General features: G+C 34.8%; 1 protein-coding gene across 1 annotated transcript in view; it reads left to right on the forward strand.

The window, feature by feature from the left end:
• The window catches only part of LOC128467629 (mucin-5AC-like), a 32,333-nt gene that overhangs the window by 65 nt on the left and 18,898 nt on the right, over positions 1-13,370 (forward strand). Inside the window, exons 1-12 of the mRNA XM_053449304.1 lie at positions 1-232; positions 5,131-5,188; positions 9,560-9,821; positions 9,964-10,078; positions 10,287-10,377; positions 10,458-10,564; positions 11,022-11,238; positions 11,450-11,575; positions 11,667-11,784; positions 11,968-12,106; positions 12,228-12,338; positions 12,778-12,847. The exon at positions 1-232 is cut by the window's left edge and continues 65 nt beyond it. Of these exons, the coding sequence (XP_053305279.1) occupies positions 1-232; positions 5,131-5,188; positions 9,560-9,821; positions 9,964-10,078; positions 10,287-10,377; positions 10,458-10,564; positions 11,022-11,238; positions 11,450-11,575; positions 11,667-11,784; positions 11,968-12,106; positions 12,228-12,338; positions 12,778-12,847 (1,646 nt within the window). The remainder of the gene's footprint in view (positions 233-5,130; positions 5,189-9,559; positions 9,822-9,963; positions 10,079-10,286; positions 10,378-10,457; positions 10,565-11,021; positions 11,239-11,449; positions 11,576-11,666; positions 11,785-11,967; positions 12,107-12,227; positions 12,339-12,777; positions 12,848-13,370) is intronic.

Genomic DNA, 13,370 nt, shown 5'->3' on the forward strand with positions numbered 1-13,370 from the left:
GCCATACTGTACTGTTAAATATGGCTGCAGCAGTGTCACACACCAGTTGAAGGGAAGATATTCCATATATCACAAAAGCAATCAGTGCTACCATATAATAAAGGCTCATAGAGCAGAAGAAATAAGACTAAAGAGTCCATTACCCAAGACTGGGAAAGCTGAACTAAATACAACAGTTGGATTTGAAAAGGAGGAATATAAAATAACGGAGAAACTGATAAATCAGCAAAGGGTATGCCAAACAAAAGCTGGTTATTGAATGGGCAAATAAGGTTCGGTAGTGGCAATAAGAACATTTGCATATTCTTTGTTATATATATCAAAGTTTATTGTTTTTACAACAAGTACAGAAAAGAGTAAGAAGATGGGGGGGCAAAAAAAGGAGGACAGGTAAGGGAAACAAAAATACACATGAAGATCCTGACACAACAGGAAAGGCCATAGGACACTACATGGCAGCATCTCAGTCAAGAAAGTAATACAGCGGCATAACTCAACCATAACAGTGGAAGGATCCGCCAAGAATCGGGACCAACAGAACCAGGGCCGACGATGCTGTTCACCAAGACTATCGGATCTGGCCACCAACTCTTCCATAGCACATACGTTCGCAACCCACAACACCCATTCCCAAATAGAAGGTGGAGACGTGTCCCCCCAATGAAGGGGGATCAGAGCTTTAGCTTCGTTCAGCAAGTGCCTAACCACCAATTTCCTATAAACAGAAACCGGCAGGGAAGTATGATGCAGCAAACAGTTGCGGGGAGTCAGTGAAATGGTGAAGGGTACCATGAATAGCCTTCCAGAAAGTGACAATAAGAGAACAATCCCACCAAATATGAAGAACAGTCCCAACCGACTGTCCACACCCCCAACAGATGTTTAGGGGAACAGCCATGTGTCAAAGTAAAAATTTTCTCCCATTGTGACTTAGTTAACGAGATATCAAGCTCTAGCTCCCATTTACCCACATAGGCTGGCAGAGGGTCATTCCCTACACACAAAAGCATTTTATGTAACAGAGAAATCCCATGGGGAAGTAAAGCACTCCTTAAATGTAACGGTTCAAAAGGGGTAGGCTCCTATATAAGGTTATGTTGTGTGGAATGGAAGCAGAATCTGATGTTTGCGATAGACAGAATATAAAACTGCAAGAGTAGCCACTCCCCGAGCCACAGACACGTTGAGCCAGGTAAGTACTTGTATCGGACTGAGATAGCATCCGCCTCCAGATTCACCCATAACTTATGGGGAGTGATAACTCCATTCCGATGCCCTCAGCAAGTGACAAGCAAAATAATAAGTACAAATACAGGGCAGACCCAAACCTCCTGCTATCTTGGGTTCCTGTAACAGGGCAATAGCCAGTATAAGAGGCTTCCTTGCCCAAATAAAGGAGAGGAACAATGACCACAGTGTGGTGGTCAATGACCGAGTGTGGCGTTTAGAGACCTTAATCTGTTACATAACTTAAAGTGCCAAATTCATGAACACAGACAGCACCACACAGTGGTATACTTAAGTTTTGTTCAGATCTAGGCCTGACTAAACTCAAATCTTAATTTGCCCCACCCATTCAATATCAGGCCACACTAATTTTACTGTTAACCCTGCACTCCCTCTTTTGTTCACTCTACTTTAGGCTCCACCTTTTCCTCTTTGAGCTCCAGCTCTTCCTTCCTGTATATTAAGCGTGGCTATCAAGTACCTACTTGTATATTTTGGGGTTTTGTGCACCATTTCAAATGTTTTATCTATTAATTTAAGATATTTAAGAATTAAAATAACAAAGACTTATCACCAAGATCAGTCATCCATGTCAATTATACTAGAAAGATCACAGATGCTTAAATTGGTTGTATTAGCACTTTGTCAGTCCATGATGTGAGCAACTGCCCTTATTGTACATTTACACACCATTTGTGTCCTACATACAGGGCTATCTTTGTGCCCAAACCTGTTAACAATGGCAATTTGGTCCCCAAACAGTGCCATCTTTGTCCCAAACATCTTTGCCAATTTAGGCCTAAACCCAGATACAGCCCTGGCACCATGTTATTTATAGAACACCAGCAGATTATTTCGCACTATTACAAAAGGGGTGTGTGAACAAAATAACAATAAAACTGCCCATATACAATTTTACAATAAGATTAATGCGCATTGAGACATACTGCCAGCAAGCAGCTGCAAGGGCCAATAAGGTTTTGGAATGCATAAAATGAGGTTGGGAGGAGGATATCATCTTGCCTCTTTACAGGTCAATGGTAAGACCTCTCTTGAATACGCGGAACAATTCTGGGCGCTGGTCCTTAAAAAGGATATTATGGAACTAGAAAAAGTGCAAAGGAGGGCTACAAAATGAATAAGGGGATTGGAAGATACTACTTAAAAAGTTAAAATGATATACGGTGGAAAAAACAGCATCTTAGAGCAGATATGATAACATTATATAAATTTGTGGGGCCAATATAAAGAGCTATTCAGTGACCTGTTCATTAACAGAAATGTACAAAAAACAAGAGGTCACTCTCTGAGACTGGAAGAGCGGAGATTTCATAGATGACAAAGTAAGGGATTCTTTACAATAAGGACAATAAAGGTATGGAATTCACTGTCAATGGAGGTGGTGTTATCAAATACAGTAGATGCCTTCAAAAGGAGTCTGGATATATATTTTTTAGAAAGGTATGACATACAGGCCTATAAATTGAATGAATGTTTTAGAGCTTCTTGATCCAAGGAGAAATCTGGTTGCCTTTTGGAGTCAAGAAGGATTTTGTCCACCTGATGGCAGAATTCGAAGTAGTTTAATTAGGGGTGTTTTGCCTTCTTTTGGATCAAGAGTAGGAAGGTTAGGTTGAAGGGTTGAACTTGATGGCCTTAGGTCTTTTTTCAACCTTATGTACTATGTAACTATGGTACAGAAGGACAAGAGAGTCAAACTCTTGTGAGTTTGCATTCTGTCTTCAACAAATATACTTGTATTTTAAGCCCCTCAATGCGGCAATAGTCTGGTGTGTGTATACAAAATCGTAAAATCCATTTGATAACACTTTCAACATTTATTATTTTATCCTGACTAAATGTACCTGCATTGGCTAGTAAAGATGTCAGAAAGTTAAATTGGTTCTGACACATTTATCAGATCATAAACCCACTTTTTGTGGCAAAGCAAAGGTAAACTATTTTTTTTATGCACCCTACAGGCCTGGATTGTACTCTAAGGTTAATATTTGCTAATTTGATTAAATTATTTCTGAATAATATCTCTACAACATTCTGTCTTCTGGGAATTAATATGAACCCTGACAAAGTTTATAGGGAAATGTTTGCTTTTGTGTTAGGTGTGGTAATGCATACAAAGCAGGCGGAACATACGCGTTTTTGAGTAAGGTGATGACTTGGTTGCTTGATCTACGCAAACGGAAAAATCTACCCACATTTTCACAGGAGAAAGCCAAGTAGCCAACCTTTGAGAAAGTGACAGTCTGATTCGTATTTCTGGTTTTATCTTAGTATTTGAAGCTGGTAACGCATCTGCCATTAAATTTAGAACAATATAGAAAAATACATTTAAATTGTTAACATGTTTGTCAGCTAAAAAATACCAGTCCTCTCAATGTTTTTCTTTAACCTTTTCTTAAGTATTATGAACTTTCAAAGAGTAAAAAAGGAATATATTAGTTTCTTAGTCTTTTAGATAATCATTATTGATGTAAACTGGTTTGAAATAAAGAATGGCAAATTCTATATAATGCAGTTAATTACGTTTTTTTACTTACTACACCTAATAAACCTACCTTTTGTCTAACTCTGCATTTTGTGGACTTTGCTTGTACAGGTTGTGAGTATATTTGTATGCAAAAAGTGTAGGCTATATCCTGAAGCTAAGATTGGATTTAGCCATAGATTCTGGATTTACCTATCTGTCCTTGGAAGCCCTGTGGCTTTCGCTTACCTTAAAAGAGATTGTTAATCATACTTTTAAATTCATATAGTAATTAAAAAAATATATATGATACATAACATTTTATTGGCCCTGTATTTTGGGATGATCAGGGACTGTTGACTTGACTGCTAGTTCTCAAATAGTTATAAACATTAGAAGCACTTGCTAAAATATGCAGTTTTAACGCCTTTTAAATAAACCATGACAAGAATAAAATAAATGTGTGTGTCTACCTCCATGTTCCTTATAGTGCCTTCATCTCAGTGCCACTTACATGTTTGCTTTCCCTCCATCATCTCACTGATTTCCCCTGCCTTCGCATTAGCCTTCTGCAAGGGTATGGGCCACAAGCAGATGATCTTTAGTTCAAGAACAACTTTCTTTCACACAAAAAAGTATAGATGCTGAAACGTATTTATCCGATAAACGTCGATATTCTGTTGTGATAACCACTAAGAGCCACTAAACTCTCCTGGACCTCACCAAAAATCCTTGGTGAGCTCTTTTTACTTTCCTGTATACGGATCTTGGTTTGAGGATGCACCCAAGTATGAATCTACTCTCCTGAGACTGTGTTCAGGGTCTCAATATATTTCTATATTTATATGGTACTGTGTAAACATTTTAGGCAGGTGGGAAAAATGCTGTAAAGTAAGAATGCTTTCAAAAATAGATGCTAATTTTATTATTTAACAAAATTGTTAAAGTGAGTGCACGGAAGAAAAATCTAAATCAAATCAATATTCATACTTTATACCCTTTGCCTCCAAAATCAATTCTTCTACGTACAATAAAATAGAGATACATCTGGTACATGAAATTTAAGATAGACCCTGGAGCTCTATTTAAAAATGGTTTTCTTTCTGTAGGAGCTTTCAGTAGAGATCTACTGCTGACCTTTAACGCCCAAATATTCAGGTCCAAATATGTTTATATATATTCAGTTTTAACAAAATCTTCCTTTCTTAATGAGTGTATTGTTTGTTGCTGACTTTAAGATATCTTTCATAAGTTAATCAAACCACCTCCCAAAATACAAACATCCTGGGTCAGTTTACTCTAAACCCTTCCCAATTTGGATCCCTCACTTGGACCGTGCCAATATCTATATTAAAAGCTCCACCCATACCCTTTCCCAATTTTGCACTGGCACATGCCCTTAGCTTATTCTATAAAAGGCTCATCTAAGACACTGGGCATTCGTTCCTCCTATGACAATCCCCAGTTCGGTATCAAGTAACCGAACTGCAGGCAAAATGGGGACAAATAGGGGATTATGGATATCTATGGGAGGCCTCCTGATTATTCTTGCCTGTGTCCAAGGTAAGTGGAATATACTTGTTAAAACATTCAAGCACAAAGTAAAATACATTTGCATCCTATGCAGTAATTGTTATCAAATTATTGAAGTTGAAAATGAAAAAGGGTCACTACATCTACTAGATTTAGCTTTGGCACAAATTAGGTAGTATGTCTTTTAATTGGAAGAAGACAGATTTTCACTTCCATCCTTTGAAATTTAAAAATCTTTGAAAAAAATTTAATATGTAGATTTGTATGTTTGTCTTTGAATCTATTGAACTCTAGTAATTGCTTTATCTTTATTTTATATTTCAGGTACATCATCCCAGCATATGCAACACAGTCAGAGCTCTGGTGAGGTTCCAAATTCATTATTTGAGAGATAGACAGTAATATATAAATGCTAAATCAGCATCAGAGATCCATACTGTATAAAACAAATCATCTCTAAAAAAAAGGATTCTTGAGATATTTCTCTACCCAGAACCCAGAATTGGTCCTAAGGCAAAGCACCTTCGTTTAGGTGCGACTTCCTAACTGTGATCGAATCACTTTCTTTTTGTATCAAAAGTAATTGTTTCACATATAGAACAGTCTTTGCATTACTATTTTTGTAGAGCTTCAAATTATTGCTGGTTGAAAACCATGTCTACAAGGTGCAACGTGAAAAAACTCTGCCATCTTGTTTGAGACCCCCTCAGATAAATGTAATATTTTTGCACCTTGTATTTGTTCTCTTTTTGTAGATTTTAAAAATTAGTGTCTCCTCAATGATTCTAATGTTTGATAACGTCTCTTCTGAACCATAAAATATATTTGTAAGCAATATCATTTTTTGGTTTGTTCTTTATTTAATTGGAATACAGATCGTAGTCGCTAAATTCTCCATTTTAATTGAGAACACCATTATGTTACTGACTAGACCTGTCACTCCTCATCTGCTGCTCCAGTTACTAAGGCTCTGTACTAACTTCACTTTGCTTTAACAATCAGGTTTAATATCACAACCCTTACATACAAATCCTACCATGATGATATCCCATGTATAACTACCATCCTGAAAATGTTTCACAATAATTGTCTCTCTCCTTCTCTCTTATCACCGGTTCCTTTTTGCACTCTACAGGGCATCTCTTTTGCTGTCCCTTATTTTTTTAAAAACTAGTGTTCATCCTTTCCTTCATTTTACCATCTGTTTTACGTCAAAAAACCCCTTACCTCTCTCCTCCTGAACCTTAGTCAGGCAATGAGGGAGCATGGCAGCTGCCCATTATTCCCTGTCCACACATCATCTAAACTTGCTACAAGTTATTGTCTGCTTCTATCTTATTATAGCGTATATTGCTTGTCTGTTCTCCCTTTTTAGCTGAAGAGGAAGTTTCTTTTCAATGTAATTGTTGAGCAACTAAACAAATATTGACTTAAAATATAAGCTCAATCGGTTGATTACATAAAGGTGTTATGGAGAACTAAGTAAATAACCAGGGCATTGAAGGATTTGAGTAAAGCTAACAATAAAACAAATACTTTTTTTGTAATTACATCTTGATAGGAACCTGCATATTACAGATCTGTTTAACATCTGAATTACACATTGAAGGCTAGTTGCAGGTATCCTAATGTTCTATAGCTACAATTTCCAGTAAGTGGCGGCGAACTGTAGGACTGTAGTTCCTCAGCAGCTGAAAGGTGGAATATTATTACAGGTCTGCTAGTAACCTCATCGCATTTTTACAATTATGATGATATGGTTCTTAGATGGCTATAGCAGTGCGGCAATAGCTTCGTGGTCACTTATTTTCATACCTGGGAACTTTGAGAGTGAGTTGACCCTGAGAATCTTTAAATACCATCATTCTATTTAGCGAATTGCCAGATCCGTCTAAATGGAAACCGTGACTTGTCACTGACATCTAATTGAGTCACCTGGTCTCAAGCAGGGACATCAACCATAACATACTGTTACAAAAAAAAGTAGAATAGGAAGGCATTAGCTCTGAGACCCTGAGATTGGGGTAAAAACCCTGAGACTCATGGTTCTCCAGTATGCCTATATTGGGTAACATCATACTTATTTATATAAAGAGAAAACTGGACACCATTCAGTTATGTACACATTAATCACATCATAACAGATAAAGTATGTTTAGTTATAAATAATAATAATAATGATAAAAAAATCTATTTAAAATGTTTAATTGCCTAATAAATGTCCATAAATTCATTGTATAACTTTATAGAAAAATATTGACTTGGTCGATTAGGAATATGTTATGTGAAACCTAATCTCTGATTAACTTGTTACTTTTATCTAATCTGATCATAAAATATTGACTCAATTAGTGATACGTTTGTTTGCTATGTAAATTGATTCCGGCAGTTTTAATGCCGTCAGCGAATCATCCGCCCTGGGCAGCTTGCCTAGTTAAACTAAAAGTTGGCTCTGGATTTTAAACATTATGCCAATTATTATTATCATATAACATAAACACAAAGTGGTTCGTGAAATAAAGGTATTATATTTTTTGTGATATACTCTAATTCTTTTTACATCGCAAGCACAAAAATTATTTAAATAAAATACAACCTTATGCAGGTTTTAGGCAATTAGTGGCTTGACCAAAAACAAACACTTGCACAAGAAACAATGCACCCCTTAATAAAGATTTTTTTTTGAAGTAACAATCCTGCATTTGAAAATGTGTCTGGTCTTCATAACTGAAACAGAATAATAATATATAAGTTCACAAGTTAGTTCATAATAAATGTTATTTTAATAAATATACAAAAATTTAATAAATATACAAAAATATTTTATTATTGCTATCCTTAGAGTCCTTAGAAAGCTGGGATTCTGTTGACCAAGAATATGAAGAGGTAGATGTGGAAAACTTTGATTATGGTAGGTATTTTGTATAATTCTCTTAATTACTGTTAAAGTGCTATTAGTATTTTCCCCCTGTAGGAATGGCTACAATTTTTTTAAGTACAAAAAAACATGTTTTAACTAATTAAAATTTGACCATCCATATGGAATGTTTGTTGTCTATTTCCCTTTCTGTAGTTATATTTCTTTCTATAGGTATAGCTCTAATTTTTACCCTTTTTATAACCTTTCTATAACATTTTATTATCCTATATCCTTTATTATCCTATATAGAGCCATGTGATAACCAGTTTCACGCTCATTGCTTTTGTTTCACAATTTTACTTTATCATTTGTTGCTTACATACCTTAGTCTGTATTCTGTTTTAAATTGAAAATATTCTAACATCTTTCAGATCACACTTTATACAACAAGACATTTCTCAAAGAATCCCTCCTAGTACGAGTTACCTCTACAATAAAAAAAACCATAAATAATACAAAATGAACAATATATTTGGAGATTAAAAGTTGAAATTGAAAATGTTATACATCTTCAAATTGTGTATTCCATTCATATTTTCATAAACCAATTTGTAATATAAAATAGCTGATCCCACATTTGGTTCATTTTGCTAATTCCAGTATTTTAATAATCTATAGATGAAATGCAACAGGCAGTTGATGATGAGCAAGGCAAAGTGAGCAGTAAAGAGTCGGGTGAGATATGGAGTGAATTACCATGATTTGATTAAGCCATTTATGTTGTATCTTTTCCAATGTATTAATTTATTTAGTATTAATATTGCTCCTCCGATAAAGATAATATGTAAATCAAAACACAATACATTTTTGTACAGTTTTGATTAAATATATATATATATACTTGTTCACAGGTGGAGCATCTGGACCTTCCAAAGTAAACTTTATTTCAGCGACTCCAACTCCTGTTTTTGTAGGTAAGTAAAACCATTAGTGAAAAGGAAAGAAAGATCCATTTCCAAGATTTTGAATTTTGGAAGAATTTAGGGATTGTTTCCAAAAAATATTTGGTAGAATTTCTTATCTATTGGCCAGTTATCTACTCTAACCAACCAAATAAGTGACTAAATGACCTGTTGATGCTGTTTCTTGTCATGAACTTGACATGAAATGATTTAAATTTAAAACAGCTTCAAACTGAAACCTCTCTCTGTGTTTTTCAAGATGTATTTTCTTCTGAAATAATAAAGAAAGAGAACTACTCTGCCTGTTTTCAGTTGACGTTTTATAGTTGTTTTCAGTTGTTTTCTGTTGGCATTTATATGACATATATGCTATAATATTTTTTTTTACCTTATTTGTTTATTTTAGTGTGAGCTTATCATACTGTTAAAGAGATACAGAGTTTATGTGTAATAAGGGGAGGTAATAATTAATAATTTTCTCTTTGAAAACAGCTCAGAATCCTTCACATAATTCAAGGATTTGCAGTACCTTTGGATACTATCATTTCAAAACCTTTGATGGAGACATCTTTCATTTTCCTGGACACTGTAACTACATCTTGGCATCTCACTGCAAGAGCAACTATGAGGAGTTCAACATCCAAATTAGACGCGTTCTTCGGAAAAATATTCCCGTAATCAACGAAATTAATGTGAAAATTGAAGGAGCTGATATTGAAATAACAAATAAACATGTCAAATTCAACAATGAAGAGTGAGTTGAGATTCTCTTTTTCACACGCACTCCCACGCACATATATATGACTAATATATTTTCATCACTCGTAATAACTTAGAAACATAAAAAAGTAAATATAAATCCTTGCAGTATATTTTCATCATGTTCATTTTTGCAGACTGGAGTTGCCATACAGCTTTGGAGGGATCCAGATTTCAAAGACTGGTACTTACGTCAAAATTTATTCCAAAATTGGTCTTGAAATGCTGTGGAATGAAGAAGACTCCATATTGGTAATTAGAAATAAAGCTTATACATATTATGAATATAGTGATGATTATTCTTTGATATCTTGTATTGTTACTGTATTTTCTTTCTTTATAACGAAGTTCTGTAACAAACAAATAACGACTCTTTTTAGATGTAATTAAATAATCATCATATCATCAGTTTCCTGTGATACTCATTTGCATACTTAATATTTGTGCTATTGTTTCTTAGCTGGAGCTTAATCCAAAATTTGCCAACCAGACTTGTGGACTTTGCGGAGATTTTAATGGAATTCCCATATACAACGAATTTGTTGTGAACAGTAAGTATAAAGCAGTTTTAGACACAGTTTAAAAGAAAAGAAAACGGTAAATATTGGAATGATCAATTTATTTCTTACAGATTACATAATGAGTGACACAAAATATGGAAATCTTCAGAAGTACAATGGGCCAGAGGAAAGGTGTGAGGATATCACAGAGGAGGCCGAGAATAACTGTACACTCAACGTAAGTTTCTCTGCTGCTAATATTTCAAATGTATTTCTGAAATCAAAAATAAGAAGATTTGTGTACTGTTACTTCCTCATATTAATACTATTTGATCATTGATCATCAACTTTAACATTGTACATCACTCACTGATTTCCACAGCTTTCTTTCATTTCTCAATATGTTTTCATATTATGTGTTTAAAATGTCGAGGTAACATATGCCATATTTTTAAAGCTTATTGTTATTTCCATCTCTGCCAATTTTAAAACAATAGAAAAATGATCCAAGATAACAGAATCACATTCCTCCATTTCAAGGTACATCTCAATATGATGACACAATATGATAGACAGCATAAAAACCCAACTTAATCCCCCCCCCCCCCAATCTGGTGGAATTTAGTTTTAATTTACTTATTTTCATATATTTTATATGTACTTATATATTATATGGCTTTTTTTCTTGTTAACAGGCTGGTTTATGTAGAACGGTTCTAACTGGTGCAGCTTTCCAACAATGCAACAGATTAGTTGATGTTTCCAAGTACATTGAACTGTGCGAGAAGGACGTATGTAGGTGCACTGGCAATTCCACAGGATTTTGCCTTTGTAATATCTTCACCGAGTATTCTCGCCAGTGCACACATGCCGGTGGAAAGCCAAAGAACTGGAGAACTGCTAGACTCTGCCGTAAGTCTTCCCTCTCACCACCGTGATTGGTGTTTATTGCATAACTAATACGGTATGCAATGACATTAGATAATAATTCACATTTTATTATCAGCTAGTTAAGGGTTTTTTTTTCTCTCTATGTGTAGAAAAGTAAAATATTTTCACAGTTACAGCCTACTGTAATATCTGAGATAACACAGGTTTCAATATATGTTTTATGACATTCTAGCCTTGAGATGTGCTTTCAACTTGGAGTTCCGTGAATGTGGCAGCGCTTGCCAAGACACCTGTACTAATCCAGAACGCTCATTAGTATGTGATGATCACTGTACAGACGGATGCTTCTGCCCAGCAGGTAACACATTATTATTTTTTTCAATTGTTCTCAAGCAAAGAAATGTGTTACGTGTCTATATGTTATATGTTATATGTTATATTTTTAAAAGGGATGATATTTGATGACATCAACCGATCCGGATGTATACCAAAAGAGCAATGCCCTTGTAAATACAATGGAGAAGTCTATGCAAGTGGGACAGGATATTCAGAAAAATGCCAAGCCTGGTGAATATTTTTTTCTACTTTATAATTTTTACTTCATTTTGTGATTAACCGTTAGTCTAGAAACTAGGGTTTTTTTCTTTTGGAGGGGGGGCATTTCGATTATTGTGTTTATGATTGATATTGATAACCAAGGAAAAGCTATAAACAGTAATATTTCTATAACCATAATATATTTTTCTCTAGCACTTGTTATGGCGGGAAGTGGAGCTGTATTAGAAAACCTTGCTTCGGTATATGTTCTCTTGAAGGAGGCTCACATATTACCACCTTTGACCTTACCCGCTACAACTTTCATGGGGATTGCAGCTACATATTGTCAAAGGTAAGTAGATATATCTTTGGGTATGGATCAAAATGGTACATCTATAAGTAAACTGAACAAGCATTAACTATATGAGACTTCAGAGACCAGACCTAAACTATTTTTTTTCTCTCTTTTTCAGTCATGCGAAGGCCTACTATTTAGTATACTGGCTGAAATTCGCACCTGTGGATTAACTGACACTGAAACATGCTTGAAGAGCATCTCCCTCAGCCTGAATGGCGGAAAGGATGTAAGTACTGTTTTAAAACCAATGGATTTTTCACTGCCAATAAAAACACAAATGCTAGCCAAGTTTTTTTTTTTTTTAAATTGCATTTGGTTGGATGTTGCTTTTGTTTGCTATGTACTTTGCTGTCATTTAAGTCACTAAGGGCTAAACTGGTCAAAACACAGGAAAAAAACATTCTAAAGCTATTCATTAATAGTGTCAATAGGAAAGGTTAACCCTTTTTGTAATGAAATTACCATAATTACCTCACACGCTGGAGAGTGTCAGAGAAATGCACCGGACATTTCCACAGGTAACTCAAATTCCGTGTACCTCACAGCAACTCTGACTGCACGTGGTATATGCACATTTTAACTTATTTATCTCAGTTCCACTATGGGCTAAATTCAGAATTTAGAAATCCCATTGATCGAGTCTTCCTTATATTTTGTCTCACTAGTTCATCTTGGTAAAAACATGTGGCAGCGTATACATCAACTCAATGTACACTCAGCTTCCAGTTTCATCCGGTAGGTTAAAATTCTATCGCATTAAACATTATTCCTTCTATATTTTGCTGGAAATTGTGTTCAAATGTTGACAATGTTATTGTTCTGAAGAGCTTCCCTCAGAAATGATATGTACCATACAGAATTAGTAACAGTTGGAGCAATTTCTATAGAAAACTATAGTGTTGTTTCAACTTTTTATGATCAATATGGTCCATGGAGATTTAACACAACTAAAATTATTACATTTTATTATTAAAATTATTATATTATAAAACTGTTTAAGCATACGTCCCAGTTCCCATCCTTCATGTATCTTTATAAGCAAAGTATATGTTAACATATATAGAGAGAATAAGGTCATTGATTTAATATGCAAATCAAGCCTTTTTTATTAATAAAAAAAACAAATCTTGTCAAAAGTTGAACTGTAGTAAATCCATGTATCATTGTTGTGTAGGAGCTTTTAAATACCTTAGGAATACATATTACAATTCCTTTTAACTGTGTACTAACATAATACCAAACAGATTAACTACAACTT

The sequence above is a fragment of the Spea bombifrons genome, chromosome 10 (genome assembly GCF_027358695.1).
Source record: "Spea bombifrons isolate aSpeBom1 chromosome 10, aSpeBom1.2.pri, whole genome shotgun sequence".
In the NCBI taxonomy this organism is placed as follows: domain Eukaryota; kingdom Metazoa; phylum Chordata; class Amphibia; order Anura; family Pelobatidae; genus Spea; species Spea bombifrons.